We start from the raw sequence: 26,995 nt of genomic DNA, 5'->3' as shown, positions 1-26,995 counted from the left end.
ACAAGCTCCTTCCATTCGGATCTCTCTCCCAGCGAAATCCATTTAGAATCTAACTTCAAGTGTTGTCCCAGAAATCTGACAGCCCAGAAGCCTATTCATGCTAAATTCTTCCCTGGCCTGATTGGTTGTCTCCTCTTTTATGTATTTCTGATTCAGTTCCAAGAAACCCCAGGTTGAACATGCTCCTATATATGTAATGACATTAGAAGTATTTTGTAGATCCTGTAGAGGTTTGGTATGTTGGCGCGTGCTTCAGTCACTGAACTGAATATTGCAAAAGAGAGGTGTACAGTGCAAGTGAGAATGATAGCGCAGTCTTGTCTGCTAGGGTTTTATAAACCTTTCATTGCTGCAAGGCTGTTACAGTATTCAATTTTGTTAATAAAAGTGTGCAATTTGAGCAGACCAAGCAACAGACGTAGGGCCCGAATCACAGAATGAACTTAAGACTCAATCCTAAACTTACTACTATTTTGGTATTCACAGAATGAACTTACTACTTTTGGTATTCACAGAAGTTCGGATTTTGTCTTAAGTCTGTCTTAAGTCTGTCTTAAGTTTGTCTTAAGACAAACTTAAGACAAAATCCTAACTTCTGTGAATACCAAAAGTAGTAAGTTCATTCTGTGAATACCAAAATAGTAGTAAGTTTAGGACTGAGTCTTAAGTTCATTCTGTGAATCGGGCCCATAGTGTTGAAAATGCATTTCAAATCAATACCTTTCATAATATATGAACTATGTTATGGATATTGTTAAATTTTAATGATTTAATTTTTTGCTGGTTTTAGAAATTCGCAATTTCCTCTGATCACACTGTGTTGGTGAGACGGGAAGGAGTATTTTGACCTAGTTGTCCTGTGATAACGTGTTGTCTTTTCTCTTTTCCTCTCCTCTGCAGACACTTGAGACTTGAAAATCAAAATACCGGAATGGGGAGAAGACGGGCTCCAGGAAAGAAAGTGACAGCGCAGTGTTCACGTGAATCCGTAAGAGCCAAAGTCCCGTCTTTACCTCTCCATGACGTCTCAACTTCAAGATCCCGAAATGATGCTCAAAGGGACCAGGACCTGGAACAGCTTTCAGAGAACCTGCCCCACATTATCCTTTTATCCATGCTGGAGGAGTTGGAAGCCAAACTGGAGAACCTGATGAATACTGTGAAGGACGTACCTTCTAGAGTCGCTGGGCTGATAAAGAAAATCTGGATAGAAAAGGATCAAGGTTCCCTCGATAATGCTGGAGTGACTTTGGAGGTGGTCTGTCCAGCGAGCATTAGAGATTGTGCTGTTAGCTGTTCTCCTGCGACACCTCAACTGGACAGGCCAGAGGAACCGAGCTTGTGTCTTCAGCCAGTGTTCTCTGACGGGCATGCACCAAAGCAGGACTGTACGCTCTCTTCTCCAACCTATCTTCAAGGGCGTCCAGAGGAGCCAAACCTTTATCGACAGCCAATGTTTCCATATCGATGTGACCCACAGCAGGACCAGTGCGTGCAACCTGGGTTTCCAGATGTAAACGAGTCACAGCAGGATGAGTGCATGCAACCTGTGTTTCCAGATGTACACGAGTCACAGCAGGACCAGTGCCTGCAACCTGGATTTCCAGATGTAAACGAGTCGCAGCAGGATAAGTGCATGCAACCTGTGTTTCCAGATGTACACGAGTCACAGCAGGACCAGTGCCTGCAACCTAGGTTTCCAGATGTACACAAGTGGAAGCGAGACCAGTGCATGCAAACTGGGTTTCCAGATAAAAATGGAGTACAGCAGGATTGTACTTTATCCCGGTGCCCTCAGACAGATCCTCCAGGCAGATCATTGGAGGCAAAGCGGTGTCTTCACTCGGAATGTGTTGATGGGCAGGCACCAGTGCAAGACCAGAGCGTACAGACGGCGTTCCCAGAAGAGTGGGAGCCAGATGAGCCCCTGAAGCAAGTACCATCCCCATTGTCTGATAATAGCTGGGACCAGCAACAAACCTCTGCCCACACCCGCTATTTCCTGAAGGACACGAACCACAGCAAAACCATCGTATACAACCCACGCTACCAGATGGGACCGGACCTGATGATCCCTTGGAGGAAGAATTGATGTGTTTTGATTTCCAAGATCCCCAGGAGAACCGCAGCCTACAACCCCTGTCACCTGATGGGATGTCACCAGATGAACACTTAGAGTCTGTTCTGTTGTCCTTTGATGAGTTGGGGTCACAACAAACCCAGTGCCTCCAGCAACACCTATGCTTGAAGCAGGAACTTCCTTATGCGCAGGATTCAAACGTGAACTACGAGCTAGAATCAATGCGTCCTGAAGCACAGGAATCAGATAAAAATGACAATCTAGAAACGGCCTTTACTGATGCACACGGTTCAGATCAGAAGTACAAGCTAGGACCACTGCACACTGCGGCACAGGACCGAGAGCTAGAGTCAGTGCTTCCTGAAGCACAGGAACCAGATCAGAACAACACGGTGGAACCACTGCACCCTGAGGAGCAAGATTCAAATCGGAACTACAAGCTAGAAACTCCCTGTACTGATGCACAGGGCTCAGATCAGAACAACAAGTTACTGCACTCTGAATCACAGCATCAACATCAGAACTGCAAGCCAGAACGGCTCTGTCCAGAGGAGCGGGGTCAGTCTGTTCCTCCATCATTCCTAGAACTTGATACAAATACTGCAGATGAAGACTCATTGGAGAGAGGAAATACAAAATCACATTTATTGCCGTCCAAAGCCACCCCAGGTATGTGTTTCGCTATACATGGACACACGGAGTGCACTAAGGGGAGAGGGGTTGGCCTAACGGCTAAGGCGCTCGACTTTGGACCTGGGGATCTGGGTTCGAGTCTCGGTAACGACGCCAAAAACCTCCTGTGATTCTGGGCAAATCACTTAAACTCCCCATGCCTAAAAATGAAGTGTGCCCTCATGTAACGTAACTGGTGCTATGTAAAGCGCTCTGATACCTGATTCGGTTCGGGTCTAGTTCGCGCTATATAAAACTCTACCAAAAAAAAAAAAACCACAGTAACCTCTTTAGAATGCATATGGGCAGATTTTAGAAAAAGTCTCAGAGGGGATCATTTTGGCTTGGATGGAACCCCCTGAGCAATACTGACCCCCAGAGTACGAGTACACAGGGTGCAGATGTGTCCCTGCACTCTTCTCTGTATCCACACAGGATTACATCCTTCCTGTGCAGGAACAGGCCTGGTTATGGGACTCTGCATGAGACAAGGAGGCCAGTAGCTCTCGTCGTTCCTTGTCCGTCCCTGTTCCAGGCTGAGGAACTGGAAATAGAGCTATTCATGGGAGGAATTACTGGCCGGAATCACACTTAATAGTCAGATGCAAGTGATGTGGTGTTCATTGAGAATAGCAGACATGCGCAGTCTAGAGAGGGAACTGTGTTTCCAGTTGCACAGTTACATTGGGTAAAACGCAGTCATCTCCAGTTCCTGATAGAAAAATCCTAGTCTGTATTCGGCCTCAACAGCAGGGCCACCCAGGAATGTTGTTGTCACTGCAGGGTTCTCCTGCAGTGCACACGGCCTCATGATAGACAGATACACAAACCAACCTCTAGCTCAGTAAAGAGAGTTAATTGTTTTATGAGCAGACAAAAGTAGCCATGATCTCCCTACAGCAGCATCCTGCCTTTAGCAAACTCACTAACTGTGTAAAATGTCATCGCATCATCACACGTAACATACTGAGTTGGGGTTTGCACACCCATAGTGTGAGTTACGGATTGTGGTTGTAACCATAACTTGCACATGTCAGGAGTTTGTTCAGCTTTAAGTCTTAACCATATATACACTTTACCCTTGTTTGTAAGTGAATTTCTGATTTTTTTTAAAGACCCATTAAGGTGTTTTAACAAAGCCATCTACAACTTCACTTTAACCATATTCAGTGAAAATATATTAGGGATAAAGTACCCCCTGCCGCACCTTCTAAGATATTGCAAGTCAACAAGTTGTTCCATAACCATATAGAGGAACGAGGAAGGCAGAATTCCTTTATAAGGTTATGGAACTCTGAGGTGACTTGCAATAATCTTATAATATGCACCAGGTGATACTTTATCCCGTATAATACATGGTCACACCGTATAATACATGGGCACACCATCACCTTTCCCACAAACCTTGGTGCCTAGCTCCTACATACGCACCAGCTAACATGTTTGCAAACATGAAGAATGAACATAAAACTTCTTGTGCGAAAGTAAACATTAAAAAACTGTTAGATATTTGTTGCAAAAAGATATTAGAAATAGTTCAATAAAAGTCCATTTAAAAAAAGCTGCACTAGCTCGGAGAGTGTAGAAACATGCAGAAAGATTCCACCCTTCCTTTATCTAAGGAAACTGATAAACATAATCCCCCTGCTTCTCATAGTAAACTAGTAACATACAGCAGAAGTAATAAAAGCAAAGTTCTGTTTGTTGCTTTAAACAGCTGCTTCAATTATGCTTCGTGACTTGACCTTCTTTTCACATCAGCTGCTGGCGCTGGCAGCAGGCATTGTGCCCTCAGGACTCGACTGTAATAACTTATAAAAGCCGAGTTCTGACGTCTTTTCTTCATAATCACTGACTTGGTGCATCACAAATTTCTGATTATATAAAGAAAATAGAGACTGCCATTTATACAGGGATTACAGAATCCTATGTAATATAATTATATATATACACATATAATGACTGGTGGTCCTCAAATTAAGCCACTAGTCCTTTAAGATAGAGGTAGCTGGACCTTTAGCCCATGAATGGTCCATGCATCTGGACTCGTGGACCCAAATGTAAAAATATATTGGATCCGATTGGTTGAGGGAGCTTTTTCGCCCATCCATTTTGGATACGTAAACCCAAAGTTGGGTCTGCAGACCTGAAGCTCCCTGATTGGCTGGCTATATCTTGAACCATTACATGATGAAGAGACTTGTTCCCCGCATCCTGTAAGAATACTAAAGAAGCCATAAAGAGCTGTGGTGCCATCCTGTCTCTTAGGCAGGTGTCAGCGCAGGCACAGTAATTGGCCTTGTACCCTGGTGGACATTTGTGATGTTCATTTTCAAGGGTCCGAGAACCCCAGGAAAGTGTCCGAGAACCCTTAAAAATAAAAAAAATAAAAACATAAGCCAGGCCCTTTAGGGAATCCCCTGCTGTGCCCAGGCACCGTTGAACACCTGTGCCTGCTTGGAGTTGGCTGAGGGAACTGTTGCGTGTGTATATGATCAAAAAAAGCCAGTGAAAATAAGCATTGTCAAAGCAAATAGGTGTCTCCTATCCGAAAGCTATTGACTTTGGCAATAAGTTTTAGCCATTATGTACACCAGTGTGACTGCTGTTCGGCATGGCAAAAAGTTAGTGGCATGGGGTCAGGTGGGGTAGATAGAAGGGGGATAGATTGGGATAGAGTGGACTGCGGTAGATTGGAGTCAAGTGGGTTAGATTGAATTGGGATAGATTTGGGTGGAGTGGAGTAGATTGATGTGGAGTAGGATGGATTGGGGTGGATTTGAGTGGGATAGATTAGGAAAGAGTGGGGTGAAATGAAGGTAGATTGGAGTAGAGTGGGGAAGACTGGAGTGGAGTAGATTAGAGTGCAGAGTATTGGGGTAGTTTGGATTGCGGTACATTGGAATGGAATAGAATGGAGTGGAGTTATATAGAGTGGTGTAGGTTAGATTTGGTTGGGCTGGGGTAGAGGGTGGTGGAATTGATTGGAGTAGATATGAGTGGGGTAGATTGGGATACGTACGTTTGGGGTGGAGTGGGGTAGGGTAGATTGGAGTAGGGTGGAGTGGATTAGATTAGAATGGGGTTGGTTTCGGTAGAATGCGGTGCAGTGGAATTAGATAGATTGGAGTAGAGTGTTGTGGGATAGATTAGGGTGGAGTGGAATGGGGTAGATTGGGTGGATTGTAGTGGGGTGGATTGGATGGAGTGGGTTGGAATGGATGGAGTGGAGAGGGATAGATTGGGTGGAATTGGGTAGATCGGGTGGATTGGATGGAGTGTGGTAGATTCTCTCTCTTTCTCACCCCCTCTCTCTCTCTCTCTCTCTCTCTCTCTCTCCGCGCTCTTCCTTCCTTCCCTCCCACGTTGTTTGTGGTTATAAGAGTTTCTATTGAAAAGTAATTATTTCTTTGCTAATAACTTTTGACATAGCTGCACAAACTTTTCAAAAAGATGGTTTTTCTGGTTTCTCTTTATTATACCAAATGTGTTTATTTTTGTGGTTTTATATAGTACAATCTTGGCTGAAGGTCATTGAAGCACTTTTCTAAAGAAGACACACCAAAATGCAGATTAGATGTGCCATAAAATAACAGATAAGCAATAGACTAATCCCGCAGATCACGTCAGGGGAGAGAGTTCAAACAGTTAATATCTGGATACATTGGAAAAGTGGATGCAGAAAAGCGATCACAGATTTATTATTCAGAGCGTCTCTCAAATAGGAGGATTTTGAGTTCCTTTTTAATTGTGGCAAGACTTGTGGTTGTTCAAGGTGGTTGTGGGAGGGAGTTCCAGATCCTTGTAACACTGGCAGAGAAGGCGAGCTTTATAAAGCGTTCTTGCCTGAATGTCGCTTGTTCCAGCAGGAGGACTTTGCGAATTCTCGATCCTTATTCAGATCCAGGGATTTTGAGTTTTTCAACCACGTAGGAGGGTGTGGAGTTGTGGAGGGCTTTGTGGGTGATGCATTCAGTGTTACATTCGTCTGTTGCTTCAATTGGAAGCCATTGTAGGATGCGAAGTATAGAAGAAATGTGATTTAAACACTTTGTGACCTGTCACAAAGAAGATAACTGTATGAAGCATTTCTCTCAGTGATGCTAATTTTCTCGGGGAAGGCCAGACAGGAAAGAGTTTCAATAATCCAGTCTGAAAAGTACCAGCGTATGGACTTCTAAGTTCGTCAGGCACTCTTGTGCTTTGATGAGACTTGCTTCTGAAGGTAAATGAGAATAAATCTAGGTCTGTAATTGTTAAGGTTGTTCTAGTCGGCGTCCGTGTTGTTTGATGAGGGGGGTGACTTGGCCGAGTTTGAGGGAGGTTGGCATGGAGCTTCTCGAAAAGGAGGAGTTGATGATTTTGGTCCATGCAGGCGAGATATGATGTGACTGAGATTCTTGACACGCTCAGGAGGGAGGGGATCAGAATTGTGCGATGTTGGTTTCATGCAAGCGAGTAATTTGAGCACTTCTTCTGAAGGGACATAGTCGAATTCAGACCAACTGGCATAGGGTGAGTTTGATGAGATGATCATTAGTTGGAGGTAGGGCCTTGGGTAGACCCTCTTTGCTAGGGGGACATCTTTGGTGTAGGACGGAGAGATGAGGGGGTCAAGAGAGATTTCAAAGTTAGATATTTTTTCAGAGAAGAATGTTTCAAACTCTTTGCAGCGCATGGTAGAGTCATTTATTGAGTGTTGAGGGAAATAGGAGGATTGCTGTTTGATGATGTTGAGAAGGTCTTTAGGTCTGTTCCTAGAACGGTCAAGTTGTACTCAGAAGAAGGGGGATTTTTCTCTGAAGATATGTTTTTTGTATTTTATGTGTTTAGCTCCCTGTATCGCAAGATGTGATAACAAGGGTTGTTGTCTCCAGTTTCTTTCAGCCAATCGGAGTTGTTGCCTCTTTGTTAAGGTCGTTGTTAAACCAAGATCCGGAAGGAATACTTATGATTTCTTGAGTTTCAAAGGGGATTCTATGTCAAGTAGTTCTCCCATTTTTTAGGTCGAGGGACTGTCGCTTCTCACTGCGAAGCAGTGTGGGGCGGAGTCCCGAAGAATTAATGTTTTGGAGTTAGGGGCTTTGAACCCGCCTCTCTCCTCCATTCTCTCCATTGGCTGGCTTCCTAAACCGAGACCAGCCATTGGAGGAGAATGGAGTCACTCCAATAAAGCCCTGTCTCTTTCGGATTCGGGGGCGTGTTTTTTTCGTTCTTTAGCCCTGTGACATCACCCGTCACTCAGAACCCAAAAGCACGCCCCGAATCCAAAATTTTTGGATGTTTGGGGCCGCCATTTTGCTGCTCGAGCAGCGTCGGACATGAGGTAACTATCCCTTGTTCTTAATTTGCGCTGTACTTTCACACAAGGCCTAGCTGCCGCTCTAGGACAAGAAAAAAGTGTTCTTAAGTGCGTAGTCTATTAAACACGGTTCCCACTGCATCAACAGTCTCAGCGACCATGGTCCACTCTCTGGGGTGTTCGCCGCAGCCGGTCCTTGAGTGCATGCACAAAGCTGGGGCTGTGCCTTCCCCGCGTCGTCTGTGCGGTTCCGCCTCTCATTCTCACCCCTCCGGCTGGCTGGTGAGTGGACCTCGGGCTTTCACTGGGATGGGGAAGGCGGGCGGGCGGGCTCTCCGGGAGCCGTCTTTGCCATGGTCCACTCTCTGGGGTATTCGCCGAAGCCGGTCCTCGAGTGCATGCACAAAGCTGGGGCTGTGCCTTCCCTCGCGTCGTCTGTGCGACTCCGCTTCTCATTCTCACCCCTCCGGCTGGCTGGTGAGTGGACCTCGGGCCTTCACCGGGATGGGGAAGGCGGGCGGGCTCTCCGGGAGCCGTCTTTGTTTCTGCGGTTGACGCGCCTTCCCCACCTCCATCGGAACGGGCTGAGAGAGCTTCTTCAGGGAATGGGGATTGGGGAGGGCTGTAGTCTTCGTGTCTGATGCCTTTCGTCAGCTCCCTACATACATACCCGCGAGCTGTGATACCAGAGATCATGCCTACCGGGATACCTATTTAGGATAGAGTTTAAGATTCGCCTTCTTAACGAACACTACAGCACAATGAAGAAAAAGTTCACTTTTCTCCAAGAATCAGCTAACTCTCCGATGACTCGTTGAACGTATTCCTGCCTTTGAACCTGTGCAGCGCTCCGCTGCCTTTTGGCTAAGCTCAATACCATATGCCTACTGTAGTTCTGATCTGTGCCTAACTGCCCCAGCTTGTGATGCTGACCGTGAGCTGCACTGATAGGATCTGTGCACCTAACGCGCGTTGTCAGTTTTACTGTCACCTTTCTGGCATCAGCACTTTAGTAATTTGTGCAGATATTTCAAGGACTTTAGAAAACATTTGATTCTTAAAAGGGAGTCATTTTTAAAATGTATCTATTTACACTGGCATTGCTGCCTTGCGTTTACTCGGGATACTAAGTGTCATGCAAGCCATGCAAATGTGTCATTTGGCTCAGCCTCCGAGAACGCCTTACATCATCCTTCGCATGCAGACATCGGACTGAAACGTTTATGCTTACTCTCCGATCCCCTGAGTTTATGCTTGCCACTTGATCGCTGTACACTCGCTTCCCTCCGATTCAATTATTCCCGCGAGCGGCACGCACTGGTGTCGTCACTGCAAAAGCGCCAGCCTGGCAGCTATGGCGGCTTCCTTGAGTGTACTGTGCTGTGGGCTGGTGGCTACAGCGGTGAGTAGTGAGATTGTATGCACAGGGATAAGGGGGTGCGTAAGTGTTGGTAGCGTACGTTGTGTGGATAATGGTCTCCTGTGATCCTTACGTGTGGGGAGGCAGCGCTGCCTGCAGAGGGCAAACAGGAGAGTGACATTCAACTAAGAATAGGATTTTGTGACTGGGATTATGTCATAGAGGCAGCAGGATACGAGGTGATTCTGAAATTTGTAGTGTATGGCATTTGTCATGTTTCCCGGTCCAGCATTCTTTTAGATGTCATCCGAAGCACAGTGGAGCATGCTTGCTCTGTAAGGCCATTGCTGCGCCTAGGTTTTGGCCATCAAATTTAGGGAAATGCTAATCTTGTCACATTCAGCAGCTGGGCCTGTGCAGTATTGCCTTCCTTCTCCTAGGGGTTAATTAGCCTTCTTTCATAGCGTGGCCTTCCAACTGCTTAATTAGCCAGAATAAAAAGGTCCTTTGTCAAACAAGCATCTGTTGCTTGTTTTTTCTTCTGCCTCGTGATTTTTAAATAGATTGGTCACCATTGTTTAGCGGAGTAAGGCCAGGATATTGTACAGGTGGCTATCCCTTGCCAGCTTTGTGAGTCGCGCACCCACTTTCCTGCAGACCAGTTCGTGGATTGTGAACACTGTGCACCATCGGAAGCGTTAGTACAAAAACTCAAGAGCAAGAAATATAACGTACACTGATCAGTGGCATGTTGTTTAAGGGTTAGTGTTAGGGAGGGATTCACCATAGAAAAAGGCAACAAAGGGAGGACTCTCGGTGGCCCAGCCCTTAAGTGCACTATGGGTCCAATATGGCTTCCTTATGGATTCCCGGAAGGCCTCTCCTGCCTACTATAGGGAGGAGGGGTATTTACTGTGGCACTGGGATGAAATACTAAGGTGCAATCCTCATACTGACGCGATAAGCTACTTGTCATCTGTACAAAACCCCAGGCGTGCACTGTCTCCTATAATAATTATTGTAATATGCTCAATCTAAGCATACTGTGTATGAAATCATGTGTTCATGTGCTTCTAATCACATTTAACACAATTACTCTGACTTTGGAAGGAAAAGCTTAACTGAGAGAGAAAAAATGTGAGAACATTGGAATTGTTGTGCCCACATACTTCATGTTTTTTTGACTCTCAACAGATTATGGTAAGGGGTGTGCTTGCTGCATAAAAAAGCTTGGAATGAGTTTACTTCAACACAGATATCGAAATCATGGCATGTCTTGCCTATTTCTGCATACACAGGAACAATTATTTTGCAATTGCTAATGTTCTATGGTGAAAGTGCCCCCATGCTGAAGAGTGGTGCAACTCCAGTGTGGTGCTGGGCATGAAAGCCACATATGGTTGAGGGTTAAATCTTGTTGATACTTGAGTGTGCACTTTACCTGTATAAAAGGCCCCCTATTAATGCTTATTTAGCCGCTCAAGCCCAATAGAGCAAGAAAAGACAGAAAGCCTGCCAAGCTTTGTAGGCTCTGGAAGGATTTGGATGGCAAAGTATTGGAGGACTATCTGTCAGCCTCCACTTTTTCGCCTCCTACAGATATAAATGAAGCCGCTGAAAGCTATACAAATTGGTTAGATCATGCCTGTACCTCCCTAGTCCAGCCCAAACTCTGCCGCCCTACGCGTATAATACCATCTGCTCCTTGGTTCACCCAGGAACTACGCGATTATAAGGTGTCGTGTAAAAAACTAGAGCGCCAATGGCATACAAAATACTCACAGGCAGACAAAATGATACTTAATGCCAGGCTTAAGACATACAAAGGAATGATTAAAAAAGCAAAAAGCGTTTATCTTTCCGCAAAAATTGAGATCGCGAAGAATTCCTCTAAAGAACTCTTTGAGACTGTGACTAACTTAAGTACTTTGAAATCAGTCACTATTCCTCCTAGCTTGGAGCTATGCGAGACTCTTGCTAAATTCTTCTTGGGAAAGGTAGAGCAAATATTTGCTGCCCTGGAACATCAAGTGAGGCTGACGCTCAATGAAGGAACCCACAAATCCATACAAAAGAACTCACAGCTTTCGGAACTCGTGGAGTTCAGCCCAGTAAAAGTAGAAGAAATAACAAAGCTATTACTAAGAACTAAATCAGGCTCACCCCACGATCCCTGTCCAGCTGCTGTGGCTCAACTTGCAGCCACTCCCATCTCATTTATGCTAACCGAAGTCTTTAACACAATGTTTAAAGGGGGAGAATATCCATTGTGTTGGAAGCAAGTCTCCATTGCACCTTTGCTTAAAAAATCAACTTTGGACATCTCAGATCCCAATAGTTACCGGCCCATAGCTAGACTTCCATTGCCGGCCAAGCTTATTGAGAGGGCCATGAATGCTCAGCTCTGTGATTTCCTCCGATCCTCTCAAGGGCTTGACATGGCGCAACACGGATTTAGGGAAGGCCACAGCACTGAGACTGCCCTTATTAAGTCCACCGAAGAAATCAGGAAGGTGATGGACGCGGGCGGACGGGCAGTCTTGGTGCTCCTCGATTTGTCCGCGGCCTTCGATGCGGTCCACCATAGTATTTTGGTGGACCGCCTTGAGGGGTGCGGAATTCGAGGAGCCGCGCTGAGCTTGTTGAAATCTTTCCTCTCGGACAGGGTGCAGGTGGTAGCTCTGGGAGACTTTGAATCTACTCCTTTTACACTCCCAGGAGGGGTTCCTCAGGGCTCCTCCCTGAGCCCTACCCTCTTTAATATATACATTTCCTCCCTCGCCCCGGTGATTCGGTCATTTGGCTTTGAATTGACATCATATGCAGATGATACACAAATTGTGGTATCTCTGCTCCCGGGTCGAGAGGAAGGAACAGCAGCAAGATTTCAGGACTGTATGATTGCAGTAAGTTCATGGATGGCTAGGAATTGCCTTAAATTGAACTCCTCGAAAACAGAGGTTCTTCTCTTTGGCAACGAGACCAACTTATGGACCCCAATTGGTGGCCCCAAGAAATGGGAGAACCACCCATACCTGCCACGACAGTAAAAAATCTGGGGGTACTCATTGACAAACAACTTTCTTTTAAAGCACAAGTCAATGCCCTCTCATCCTCTGTTCACTGGATAATAAAAACAATTAGGAAAATTCTCCCCTTTCTCTCCACTAGCAGTAGGAAAACTGTTGTGACAGCATTAGTGCTGTCACGCCTTGATTACTGCAATAGTCTGTATTTGCAAGCACAGCAAGGGATCTTGAATAAGCTACAGACGCTGCAAAATGCTGCTGTCCGCTTAATTACGGGTCTACCCAAGTTTGCTTCCGTCACTGGGGAACTGAGCAAATTGCACTGGCTCCCAGTACGGAAACGTATGATGTTCAAAGCACTGTGCATAGTGTTCAAGGCAGTGAATGGACTAGGTCCGTCTTTCCTTCAACAACACTTCCAGCTGTATAAACCAGGCCGACATTTAAGATCATCCAACAAATGGCTTGTCAAGACTGATCGTATTAGGAAAGTTCGATGGGGAGGTCGCAGTTTTATCTCCGGAGCAGCTGGTATCTGGAATAAAATGCCCCTCCCCCTAAAACAAAGCACTGACCTAATGACATTTAGGAAGAACATTAAAACATGGCTTTTTAATCTATAGGGACTAACATCGTATGGAGAAAGTATATCATTTCAGCGCCAGGACACCTGCCCGGTAACAGTGCGCTTAATAAATGGTAAAATAAATAAATAAATAAATAAATAATGCTTCAGAATTAAGCAATGTCATCTCTCCCCACGAACCTTCAAACTTGAGTATGCTTGAGGCGTATGATAAACTTCGAGACTATTTGATTCTGAAATCCAGTTTTACTGAGAAGAGCAATTGCCTGGAAGTTTAAGTCCCTAAGAAGGTATGGTCATTTTTGAGATCCGTATAAGGCGATGTGCTTTATCCCACAGCCCAAGAAGACATGTTTGGGATTGCGACGATCCTTATTAATGAAAAAGGGCTACTTCGAAGTTAATCACAATACCTAAAGAACTGTGACAGACAGCTAAACTGTGTTCACCCTACAGTGATTTCCAAATTGGTGGGGCATGATTCTCTCTCGTGTTATGGAACCATTCTGGTGCTTGGTGAGTGTAGAGTGCAGATTCAGAGTGTAGAGTGCAGATTCAGAGTGTAGAGTGCAGATTCAGAGTGTAGAGTGCAGATTCAGAGTGTAGAGTGCAGATTCAGAGTGTAGAGTGCAGATTCAGAGTGTAGAGTGCAGATTATGAGTGCAGAGTGCAGATTGTGAGTGCAGAGTGCAGATTGTGAGTGCAGAGTGCAGATTGTGAGTGTGTGTGTGGCTTTGTGTGTGTGGCTCTGTGTGGGTGTAAATGCAATAGGTCATGCATTTGCATGCGATTAAGCTATTGGCATTGTAAATGACAATGCCATTTATTTATGATTTTTTTTAAAAACAAAAAAAAATTTAATGAGCAATGCCAATAGCTCTACCTTTAATAATGCCGAGACCATTGCATTGTAAATGCTTGTCTGTTGTAGTGGGCGGTGAGATCATCACCTTGGAATTTTGGAACTGACTAACGCTTCTAACTCTGCCTGGGAGATTCAATGTATGTTCCTCGCTCAGTGCTTGTGCCGGGTATTTTGGGGATGGGCCTTTGGTTGGATGGCATTGAGATTAAAAAGAATTAGGTGGTGGTGAGTCCAGTCAGTGGTTAGGATAGAACGGAGGGATAAGGTGTTCTGCTTAGAGATGATTGCATCAAGGGTAGAGTCCTTGATATGAGTTTGTTTATTGCATTGTTGGGTGAGATCGTTCGCTTCCAGGAGGGTGGATAGGGCTTGTACTGTTGGATCATCGGCATTGTTCAAGTGCAGGTTCAGGTCTCCTAATAGAATGTCTGTGTTGCCTTTAAGGCAGTTTTGCGTTAATAGGTTTATTTAGTCCTCAAAAATGTGTCATTTTTTACCAGGTGGGTGATAGATTACATGAATTTTGATAGATTGGGGTCTTTGGACAAGAGTTGAACTCCTACATATTCAAAGGTAGGGTATTTCGTGTTGAAGAATGGAGGTAAGCACAGATAGTTTTTGTGTATAATGGTTAATCCACCACCAATACGATCTTAGCGGTCCTCCGGATGATTGAGAAGCCCTGTGGGTTGAGGAAATTGATAAAATAGGATGAGTGGTCGTTCAGCTGGGTTTCAGTTGAAAAGCAGCAGTCAATTTTGTGTCCTAGGATGGTTTCGGCTATTTGAGTGGCATGCTTGACTGCTGACTGACAGTTTAGTAGCATGCATAGGTAGTGATCTTGAACCAGGCTGACAGGGTTGGATGGTTGTTATTTGGGTAGGCTGCCTGGGAGGGTGAGTGGTGTTCAGGGTTCTAGTTGTGCCAAGGATGACCGGGATCTGGCGGCGACAAGGCTTGCTCGGGGCATTGTCATACGTGTTGCTCAGCATTTCAGCTTCCCGTAGCGTGATTTCAGTCGTGGTGCATCTATGTTTGAGTTGGTGATGGATATAGGGGATAGTTTGTCTAGGGGTAAAGGATAGGGGATCAGAGTGTATGTTTGTGGCAGGATCAGTGTTCGCTATAGATGCGTTAAGCTGGGGCAGGAAGTAGGTAATCTTTGCGTTCTTACGAGATTTCATCCAGAATAGTGTTGATTGTGAGTTCAAGCTGGGCTGTTGTAGGGATCAGTTGAGTGGCGTTTGGGTCAGTGGTAGGAAGTGAAGTGTGATGGAGCTCGCCAGAGTTTGTGGCGGAGGCTAATGCAGGAGCGACCCGTGCAGGTAAGAGTGGTGGGGCTGGGTGGGGGGATTCAATAGATGACAACGAGGAGGAAATGATTTATTTAATTTTCCCTTGTCGTTGTCTGTCGCATTCCCCCAGACCCCCACTGCTCTTACCTGCACTGGCCGCTCCTGGGCTAATGTAGTATCCAGCCTGCTGTGGTTAGAGGACTGAGACGACTCCAGAGGGATAGATAAGTCAAGCTGGGCAGTGGAGGTGCGCCATGGAGAGGGGGTAAGTAGTTTTGGTATCAAAACAGAAACTTCAATGCGTCTGGGGATCAGAGAGGCTGTAGGGGGGGTAGAGGTGGGGGCAGTGCGAGGGGGTTTGGTAGTAGAAGGTTCAGCTAGTAGATGAGGGCGTGCATGGGAGAGGGTGGAGGAGTGGTGGTGGGAGCGAATGGCATGGCGGCACAGAGAGGCGGAAAGTGGAAAATAGATTATTTTTTTCAGTGGCTTGGATTAGGATGTTCCCATTTCTGTATATATTTATGGACCGATCACCGCTAAAGTTCTGGGATAGGGATATAGTTTGTTTAGATCCATAAGGGACATTGGCAGCATTAGTTACATGAAGGTGTTGAATGACGTTTTCTCTCCTTTTGGCGGGTTTCGTAGTGTAGAAGATGAAGTCCATTTTAAGACTTCCGTGTGTTGGATTGTAGAAGATGTCTGTTATTAGTGTCGCTGGGTGTTCTTTAAGGATTTTGTGTTTGTACTTTTTAGCAGCATGTTTGGAGAGGTTTTGCAGAAATGAGTTGGGGCGTATCTTTCCACGCTCCCGAAGTTGAAGTGATACTCAGAAGTTGTTTCTGGGGATAACCAAAGTTAGACTTCAAGAGACTCATTCAGAGGTGTGCATAGTGGTCAAGAGGCAGCCTCCAACAGCTGAGGCATTGGGGCCTTCTGTGGACGGTTGGTGGGCACTTCTTTGGAAGAGTGGGATACGAGTGTCAGAGGCGTGTGAAAAAGGTCACCAAGGCGATCTGGTAGGATTCCTTTGAGGAAAAGGGGGCCTTGAATGCCGAAAAGCGCCAGAGGGCCTGTTGATGTCACTGGGTTCTTAGTGGCCATGGTATCTTGGAGCTGGAGGTTGTGATGGAGTTTATTGGTCAGTCTGCAGAAACGTCCTTTATATTCGAGAGCATATATACAAGTTATACACCTACATCATAGGTAGTATATCAATATCAGCATAGACTAGTAGACATCACAAAGGATGGGTCACTGCTATAGGCACATGATAGGATAGGAAGCAGCATCAACTTGAGATAACCGTATATGCACGAGATAATATTGGAAGAAGATGGGCAAAACAATCCCCATGTACGCTTAGAATAACAGTGTCGATATAAAGACACAGTTTACTCGCAAGAGAACATCTTGCACTTTAGCATTGTGGACCTTGGTTGAGAGTTCATTTTAATGGTGAGATATGTTAGGAGGGTCACTAGGTGTTATTGATGTAAATTGTCTCTGACACTATAATTTTGTGGGACTTTGTTGAGAGTTGTTTTTATTGGCATGAAGTATCAGAAGGGACAGTAGGTGGCACTGGGACCTCATTTATTCTTTTGTGGTCTGGAGTCCAATATTTATACCTGGCGCCCACTAGTAGGTGTTTCTAGAGGCTTCCACCTCCATAACGTGTCAGGCATCCGCTTCCTCCTTGCCCTGGGTCCAGCTTGTCTGGAGTCACGAAAGACCAGCGATAACTGGTGGAGAAGTGTGGCTCACTGGTTAAAGGAGGCAGACCCTGATGCAGAGGTCAGACCCGGGACAAGGGTTCAATTCCCGACGCGGCAGGGTCTTGAGCCCAAATGTCCACGGAGTCGATAATTCTCGCCTCGGTGCCTACTTGAATCATGGGTTCACACTCTGCAGCTCTGGGCAATAGCTTGCTTAATCTCCACTACGGCGCCCCCGCGGCGGGATGCCTGGTCTTCACCTTGGGGATGCCCAGTAGGGGTAATCTCGCAGGGAAAGCCAGGACGGGTTCCCAAAGCAAGCGCTAAGAGACCTGTCGGTGATTTGGCGCTATATAAATCGAAATTAAAATAACATAACATAACTCCTTTGTGAGAGTTCTCATGCAGAGCCTATGTGATGTGCAACTGTGATAAGTGACAGCTGCTCCCCCTCGTTAAGTCAAAGAGGCTTATCCTGCCAACACCTCGCTTCCAAATGAGCAGAGAAATACTGAAGCCCTCAGCGAAGTCCAATGGCCATGCCTTGTGGCCAGTAAAGAAGTACTGCAAGATCAGAGATGTTTGTTGTGATTTATTGTTGTCACAATTATTCACCTTTCTTGCGCCTGAGACGTAAAATCCATTACAGACAGGCAGACGTCACGTGTTTTGACATAGAGACTTTTTCAAGGCTGCAAGAGGATATACAAAGTATCTCACACAATTGTAACAATGACATAGGGATAAGAAATGCAGCTGTTAAGTCACCACCACCAGATAGAACAAGCAGAACACCGTTGTGATCCTGAAGGATACCCTGTGAAGAGCCAAGTGCATATGGTGAAATCCTAAAACAGATTGTGCCTGATGATCTGACCATGCTAAGTTATTGCAACTTGCTGTAAAACCATACTACTCCCCGGATAAAGTCATTGTTAGCTAAACCAACAGTAATCAAATCTGTTAGCATTCCAGAATAATCAAGTAGAACGGTGTCTCCGATTTCCAAAAAATGCTGTAATCCCCCCAGATTTGGGGATACTAGGATATAATGCGCAGAAGTCCAAGGTAACCAGTATGTTGCTGTCAGTGTACTCAAATTTTTTTCTTATTGCTTCATCAACCGTACCTCCCTTCTGCTGCATACACCAGAAGCAACACTACAAACAACACCCTCTCCTTTCGCCGCTTCAGCCGTGCCGTTTAAGGCTTATTTTGTAACTTTAAAGCTTAGTGCAGCGCTCGCTCTTCCCTAGACTCCGCCCACTTTTCATCTGTTTTGGACTTGGCCCTTTTTGCATGTTCACCCCTGAACTTTTTGCCTTAAGCTCTGACATGCTGGTAGTGATTTTAGACCTCTGGGCACTTTAGCTCTGTTGCCCAGTGTAGAGTGCGTGCGCTGTCTGAGTGCCTGTGGTGAGATTGGCCTGCCCTCCCACAGGAATGCATGGGGGGATATGTGTGTCCATGGTAATCCCTGGTATGAGAGGAGTGCAGGGGCGAGTTTAGTATGTATGGACTTATGAAAATAAATGCTGTGCAATGGTGTGCAAAGATTTATGGTGAGTGGTAGAAAAATGCCACTATTAGAAGTTGGCATTGCTGTGTGTCTGCCTGCCTAATGTGAATTGCATGTCTGGCTTGTGAGTGACAGGGGCTGGATGGTGTAGGTGGCTCCAGGAGACAGGGTGAGTCAGCCCAGTGATGAATAGAGAGATCTGCATGCAGATGGAAGAGAGGAGTTGCACCTGGGACCTGAATAGGGCTGTGCCTTCCCTCCACAATGCTGGCTCCGCCCCCTGTGGTGCGTTTGATCACTGAGCCCCCACCTAACAATAGGGAAGAGGAGCCTGGTAAACCGAGTGCTCCAAAATCAATTGCATCAGGTTTCCCAAGCCCAATGCTGTAACACAAAGGAAATTGTCCTATAAATGTACGGGCTGTGACCCCATGAAAGTGTTGTGCTGTTCTTACTTTGGGCGGACACTCTGTCAGGAGGAACCGCCCTGCATGCTGGCCTTCCCGGCTGCACTTTGCTGGGGTCTCCCCAGCACCAAGGTCTCTCTTATTTCTGCCTTTTTGAGGACTTTTGTGGCCTAGCGCCTCGTGAGCACTGTATTTGGGTCACCTAAGGGGAGAGGAGCAGGCCCTTCCTCAGTGCGAGGCTGCGAGGGAATCCCAGCGTGTGGGATACCCCCCTGAGCTCCTTATTGAAGCGGGAGCCCACCCCGCAATTGTGTGTGCTGCCGGCGGGTGCCCACCCCGCAAGCACCTTTATTGAAAGAGCGTGTGCCCACCCCGCATTGCCGCTATTTCCACGTATTAGTACTTTAAAAAAAAAAACAAAGTGTGAGCCCACCACGCCGGTTCTGCCCCCCCGACGTGAGGCTGCCGCCGCCGAGAACACAGAGGTTCTACAGGAGGGGCCCCCACGCTGCCCGCGGCGACGCGGAAGCCAGGCAGAGCTGTAGGAGAGTAGGGTCTGCAATCCTATGGTCACCCCAGATTTTTGCTTTTTGCTTTTTGCTTCACTGGTTTACGACTTTCCCTGGCTGTGGGCCTGGTAATCAGACCCACAGCCTAGCTGTTCTCTCTCTAAATTGACAACCATGTACTTTAGGTGCATTTACCAATTGGTACTGGGCCACCTTATCAGTCCCTGTACAGTGTACCTTAGGTACCCAGGGCATAGGTGTACCCAGGGCCTACCAGGGGCTGAAGCATGTATTATGCCACCCCTGGCTGGCCATCTAAACAGACACAACTGGCTGGTAAGACAGCTGGGGCAAGGTGGTGTAATCACCCTTTGCTGTCGATATAGTATACCTATATCTAACCTAAAATGGACACATATACTCCTATCAGTCACTCCTATGGCAGGCCTTATCAATCCTGAAGGCAGAGTGCTTGAAATTATGTGAGATGGTGCTCTGGCATGAGCTGAGCCCATCTGCAGCTTGCGGAACCAAGTCCTAATAGCTGTTCCATGATAACGCTATACCATATACTCTTAAGTGCATTATAATCCTCGCGGTTGAATGCTAACTTTGGTATAGCATTATCAAAACATGTCGAGTAAGGTGTCATACGAATTGGAATACTACCCCATCGCCCATTCTGGCGACGGGGGTAGCATTCCACCCTTTTAGAGGGACATGACATGTATGTAACTGCGAACCCCGGTTAAAGTTAATTCAAGCCTTGGCATCACAAAATGGATGCTGCCACCACAGACACAAGTCTGATCTCCTGCTGCTGGGAGTCCTTCCAGAGAGGGAGGCTCGGACAAAGGGTTTCCTGCCTTGGGAGGTGCTAGCACCACCCAGACAGGATTTTGTGTATTGGGTAGGACAGGCCTGAAAGGAATGAGACATGCCTGGGGCACACAAGGTGTCCTGTACATACACCGGTTCAAACCAGTTGCTGGGGCATCCCTGCACCAGCTCTGGCGCGAAACCGGACAAAGGATAGGGGGTGTAGCCACCCCCCTTCCTTGTCCCACCGATGGGAGGGACCTAGTCACAGTACAGCCCCCTTTAGGAGAATAATGGTAGGAGCTGGTCCCATTCCAAATTAGATTATCCTGAACAACTTTACAAGAAGAAACTCTGGACTTCGACGTTCTGCTCCACAGAAGACTGAAGAATCTCCCTTGTGGGCAAGGAGTGTCCACCCTGCAACTGCAGGCATTCAAGCGTCCATCGGCTTCACTTTGTCGTCTTCCCTCGAGGATCCAGACTTCAGAGCCCGACGAGACCCGGATTCCCAGACCTCTCCGACCTCAACTCACATCTGCAGCACAGCTGAGACCCGTGGGTGCGACGAGACACGTGGGACCTGCCATCTTGAAGAAACTGCACTTCGCTTCCAGCACGACTTCAGAGGCATCCTCTAGTAAGTGCTTTGGGGATTGCGAAGCCCCAGCCCGAGCAGCTCCTGCACCGAAGACCAGCCCCCCAGCATCCACGAGATCTGCATGGGGCCCTTTTGCTTGATTGCTGCTCGACGCGTTATCTGGTCACTTGTGGGCTGGCTAGTGACCTCCTAGACGACGATCCTTGAAATCTTCACTGCTGGTCTGGTCGCTCCAGACTGGCCCTTGCTCCCTTCCAAAAGAGGTGCACCCCGGACCCTCCTGGTCCACTCCAGACGCCGTTTCCACTCACTGCGTGGGTTGCCTTTTCCAAGGCCTGTTGACTCCAAATCCGGATCCGACAGCGAGAGCCTGCGTGGGACAGCTCGTGCCTCCATCCTGGTCGTCGAAGACACCTCCTGGTCCACGTGGCTGCAGAAACAAGCGTCCACTCTTCACCTGATCGCGACGACGACATCTGGTTCCTTCCTGGTTCCACTCCATTCACTGGCCTGTGACTTTGAACATTGTCCCCTCTGCTTTCCGGTCCTCTTCTTCCTCGATCCACCCGTGGATCGCACCGGACATCTTCCACCTGGTCGCCTGCAGCATCTTTTCTTCCAGGCTCCATAGACTTCAACGCAGAAACCCGACACGACTTCGCACCTATGCACCCGCAGCCCGTGGGTGAGGTAACAAGAGCATTTCGGTGCTCAAGGGTAGATTAACTCTCCTAGTGTCCAGATTCACAGTCGTTTTAGTCCTAACCAGTCAGGGTTTTTCTCGAACTGTACTGTCCATTGTCTTTGTTCCGCATCTCGCGTGTGAGTTCACACTCTGCACACGTGTCCCGTGGGCCTCCTATTACTTACCTGAGGTTAGGATAGTGTAGTCCCAGCGAACCTACAGCCTCTGGACAGCTCCATTCCTTCTATCGATTTCCTTATACCATTTACTTAGTATATTGTTTGTCGTGCCCCTAGAACACCATTGTGATTTTGTGCAACTTATCGTATTTTTCCTAAGAGATTGTCATGTGCTTAGCCCTCTGACCTCATAAAGAGTTCAGAAGTGTTTGTTATTAATAAATATACTGTTTATTTTCATAACAACCTGTGTGGTGTCCTTTCATCTGGTATTCAAGGGGTTATATGTGGTAAATCAGCTGGCTTCACCTGCCAAAAGAGTTTAGCCTAAGACTGCTTTGTCCATGCTACCATTAGGATAGCTGGTCTATAAGATTGACTTACAACCAATCACCATAAGGGTTGTTTGGACTGATACAAGGTGATCACTAGAACTAGTGAGCATCATATATCAGGCCAACTTCTCACATTGGTGGCAGCGGTGGGATTTGAGCTTGCTGTTGTTTTTACCAAATATAATCTTGAAATATCATATATCAGGCCAACTTCTCACTAGAGCGGCCTGGTTGTGGGCGGGGCGCTCTGCAAGAAGCCGGAAGCAGACGGGAGCCTACCCCGCGCTCCTGTGGAAAAAGGAGAAAGGAAGCGGGCGGGAGCCTACCCCGCGTTCCTTGGACCAAAAGAAGAGAGAGACCCCCCGACTAGGTGAGGAGGGTCCCAGGGTTGGGAGAGAGACGAGTCACGTTGTCGGTGCCTGCTCCCACCCACCGGAACCCAGAGAAATCTGCCAGTGCAGCCCCAGTGAGTGAGGGGGGCTGAATGCACCGCCGTGTTGGTGCCGTTCGAGGCACATTGTTGGTACTTGTGGCATTTTCTCATCTGCGCCGCAGAAGCGGGTAGCTGCAACGTTTTGGGCCCATCTCCAGTCTAATCTCCAACTAGAGGCCCCTGCTCTTCCCCGTGTTGGCCAGATTTCGTTACAGTTGCCCCGCGTGACAGTGGGCAACTGCAACATTTGGGGCAGAGTTTATTTTCAGAGTCCCAGGGCGGGACTCCCATGTGTACTTTGCCCGTCCTCATTGCTTGTGGGGCATTATTTTGGGCGCCAGAGGCACAGTGAGTGCCAGGACCGCCGGTGCATTCCCACAGCTGCCCTGCGAAGCGCAGGAAAGCTGCAACTTTTGGTCCCATTTATTTTTTTAGAATCCCAGTGGGGGACAGAGGGTGCCAGTGCCCATCTTTTTAGATTGCACAGCTGCCCAGCAAGTAGTGAGCAGCTGCCATGTTTAGGCCAGCATTCCTTTGGGGGCTTCTCTGAATGAGGTAGGAGTAAGATGCACTCCTTTGCCCAGCACAATTGCGCACTGCGAATTCCGCTGCATTGGCAGCAGCCCTGACATTTGGGACATAGGGCATTAGAGCCCCTGAGAAGGCCAGTTGGCCAGGGGGACTAATAGGTCGGCCTACCACCAAAGCTGCGGCCTAAGGGGCTCAGAACAACTCCTTAGACAGCCATAACATACGGAGCTCCGATGGAGAGCCAGGACGAGATCCAAGCTCCAAAAGCCATTAAGGCTTACCCCGAAGCCAGCACATCACGAGGTGCTAGAAAAGCTCTGTCTGATCAAGTTCCACAGGAAGTGCCTGAGAGAGCACTACTGTCCTCCAATGTATACACGGCTGCTGCATTCTTAAAACTGCCAACTGCGTGTGATATTGCAAAAAAAGAGAATATTGGCGATCGATGGATAGATAGAGACTTTTGAAGAGTTCTTAGATGCAATAGATGAAAAAGAGTATAAAGTATCTTGAGAAACATGACCGGTGAAGGAGTGAAAGAAGCCATGAACAAGAATTTGCAAGAAGGTGAAAAGACATATGATCAAATGGAAAAGGCCTTTAGTGTCAAGTTTTAGCCAGTGACAAATGTGAATTATAAAAGATACATATTCAGCCAAGAATGCCAAGGACCAGGTACGACCATTGATGAGTTTGTTCAAAGACTGGATGTTTGGTAAAGCACTGTAAATTAAATTAATTTATGATGAGGAGGCAACCCTCCTCGGAGTAATCAATGGATGTCTGTTGTATGCATTTCAACGACGAATGCTGATGGAAACTGAGCTTGTATCAAGTCCTCAAGGCTGCTTGCGCTGACAAGAGTGCTTATTGCCAAGTGACTGACATGGAGGCCGTAGGCGCCCAAAGTGCGTCGGTCATGAGCACGAAAAGTAAGACAAGGTTCAAGGCCAAGGGGCACAATGTCCTGTCTCCACAGAAAAAGAAAACGTGTTACAGACATGGACTGTCATTTCCACACGAAGGTAAATATCCTGCAATTGGACAGATATGCATAGACTGTGGTAAAGCGAATCATTTTGTGATGACTTGCAACGTGAAGATAAAAGTAAGTGTGTTGCAGCGTGAAGACAAAATGTCCGACCAAACGCTACATCAGTGACATTCGATGTATTCCCACAGATTCAGACAATATATTATTTTTAAATTTTTATAACTCTCAAGACACAGATTAAAATGTTGACATGTTAGAGGAGTTATTATCATTATACAGTAGCAGGTCAATTTCCTTTGAAGTAATCCTAATGGGGGACCTAAATATTCATCCGTGCGAAAATAAGTGTGGGAGTAAGATGTATGAAGGTCCACAGTTTTCGGCACATTCTCACTTTGAGCACACCAAACAGGGGAAGTACCTGGAACTTTTTTTAGCTAACCGGAATCTCTATGAATCGGGGTGTGGTGAGGAGGAACGTGGGATCCCCACATTTAAAGGGAGAGATAGAGACACGGGCACAGTCATTGATTATATTTTTTAACTTCTTTTTTGTTAGGTTTAGTCCTTAGGTATTTTACAGAGGTCTCAACCTTTAGTGATCACAATCTCGTGATAATTGAACTATCAGCAGTGGGAGCACTGTCTTTAAGATCTGATCCCCAAAGGAAGGCAAGAGAGGTTATACCAACGGGCCAAGGAAGGAAACTAAACTGGGGAAAAGTGGTCCCTGAGACTTTTATATCAGAAATCTTACAGAATTCAGGGGCTGAGATAAACACTTGCCTAGATGAAACGGGACAAGGTCCAAATGTAATAAATGCATTTAACATTATTTGTGCACATGTAAATCAAAAGTTGACAGTCAAGAATAAACGCAAACCCAATTTGGAGAATAGATGGTTCGATAAAAAGTGCTCATCTGCTCATGCAGCACTCCTTAAATCCCTCAAGACCATCCCAAGGGATAGGGGGTTGGTAGCCCAAAATAGAGTAGCCTATAAACAAGCCGTATGCATTAGAAAAAGGGAATTACGAGATGAGGCATGGACTGATCTGCTGTCACCAGAAGTTTTGAAAAACAGCTCTAGATTTTGGGAAATAATAAATCAGCCACTGTTTGCAAACAATGTTAATACTGTGTTAGATTGTAACATCACTGATGAGGCCTGGATCGCCCACTTTGAGCAGATATAAAGCTTTCCTCAAAGTGGAGATAATATCATGAACCAAGCAGTGAATCATGTCGCACATTCGTTAAGGTTTGAGACTACAGAAATTGAAAGGTCGATAGGGGAAATGACTAAAAATAAGGCCCCGGCCCGGGTGGGGTCCCTGCGGACCTGTTCAGAGCCGCACCCAAGCTGTGGGCAAAAGTCCTAACAAATGTTTTTAACTCAATAGGGCATGATAGCATCCCCTCTACATGGGCCACATCAATAATCATGCCAATCTTTAAGAAGGGTTCTAGACAGGACCCCACTTGTTATAGACCCATTTCGCTGATCGACTCATCTGTAAAAATCCTGGGTCGGGTTCTGTTGCATAGACTAAACGATAGCTTGGCTGATAGAGGTGTCCTGTCGAAAGCTCAGTATGGTTTTAAATCAAAACATAGTACTATAGATCAATGTTTGAATTTACACCTTTTAATTAACAAGTACACTGTGGCCAGGGAGGGGTCCATGTACATGGGGTTCATGGACCTCTCCTCGGCATTTGACTTTGTAAATAGATCCAAACTTTGGAACATCCTGCTCGAAATGGGGGTAGACGCACCCTTAGTGCACTTCATAGCAGATCTGCACTCAAACCTTACGGCCAAAATCAGAGTGAATACAGACGGAAGGTGTACTAAGCAGTTCAGGTCAGATAGGGGCGTTAGGCAGGGGTGCATTTTGGCACCCTTGCTGTTTACACTCTATACAAACGCCCTAGAACAAACTCTGGGGGAGGTCCCCGCAGACAGTCCGCGTGTGGGGGAAATGGTTATACCAGTTCTCCTATACGCGGATGACGCGGTTCTCTTATCGCAAACCGGGGTAGGCTTACAAAGACTGCTGAATGTTTTTGGTTCCTTCATGCAAAACCTGGACCTGAAAGTAAATGCCAAGAAATCCCAGGTTCTCATTACAGGAAGAAGTATCTCAAATAACAAAGTAAAAACCTTCTTCTGTAATGGTGAATTGGTTTGTAGGGTCCCTACATTTCCCTATTTGGGGGTGGTCTTCGATCAGAAGGGCACTTGGCGGGCACAAAATCATAGCCGCTCGCTGGCATTTATGAGGACAGTTTCAAGGCTTATGGGGTTTAGTAAAAAACTGGGAGCTAAACCAACCAATGCAATCTTAAAAGTATATGAATCCAAGTGTCTGTCAGTTGCAACTTACGGTGTGAAATATGGGGTTACACAAGCGAAGAGAAACTACAACTAGTAGAGAACAAGTTCTTAAGAAGTGTACTCTCCGTTCCTCAATCAACCCCTACTTTCTCAACTCACACAGAGTTGGGACTTGGGTATATATCTGATCGGATCAAAATCGCACCTTTGATTTATTGGTTAAGAATATGGTTGAATGGTGAGATCACCTTAAACCATTCAATAATTAGGGATTGCCAGAGATTGGACAAAGTACATAAAATTTCCTGGCTGGCATACATAAGAGCTGGGTTCCAGAGAATAGGGCGTATTGGTTTATTTACTTCCCCGGAAACAATAACCAATAAAGATATTGCTTTAACAAAAAAAGCCCTCTTGGACCTTTTTTCCCTAGAGCGAGAGGAAACAGAGATGGGAAAACCCAGGGTAAGGGAAAACTATGCATTGGTCACCTGCATAGGACCGGAACCATACTTGGTCATAGTAAACAATCCCTACCATCGGTTCCTCTTGACCAGATTTCGGTTAAATCTAATTCACTTTACTCTGGGTGTTTATCACAAATGGTGTAGCCCAGAACAGGCAGATCCTTGCTCATGTGACGATTTCTCCGCTCAAAACACCTTACATTTTTTTATGTTTTGTGAATATTTTAACGAGTGTAGGAGGAAATATTTATTACCAATTCTCAGAGAA

General features: G+C 46.4%; 1 protein-coding gene across 1 annotated transcript in view; it reads left to right on the top strand.

Moving 5' to 3' along the window:
• The first annotated feature begins 931 nt into the window (after positions 1-931).
• LOC144768204 (uncharacterized) overlaps positions 932-26,995 on the top strand; it is a 41,466-nt gene continuing 15,402 nt past the window's right edge. Inside the window, 2 exon segments of the mRNA XM_078651689.1 lie at positions 932-1,973; positions 1,976-2,749. Of these exon segments, the coding sequence (XP_078507815.1) occupies positions 932-1,973; positions 1,976-2,749 (1,816 nt within the window).

This window comes from Lissotriton helveticus, chromosome 1_1, assembly GCF_964261635.1.
Source record: "Lissotriton helveticus chromosome 1_1, aLisHel1.1, whole genome shotgun sequence".
NCBI lineage: Eukaryota > Metazoa > Chordata > Amphibia > Caudata > Salamandridae > Lissotriton > Lissotriton helveticus.
Note: the sequence above shows the minus strand (reverse complement) of the source record. Positions and strands in the feature narration are given on the sequence as shown.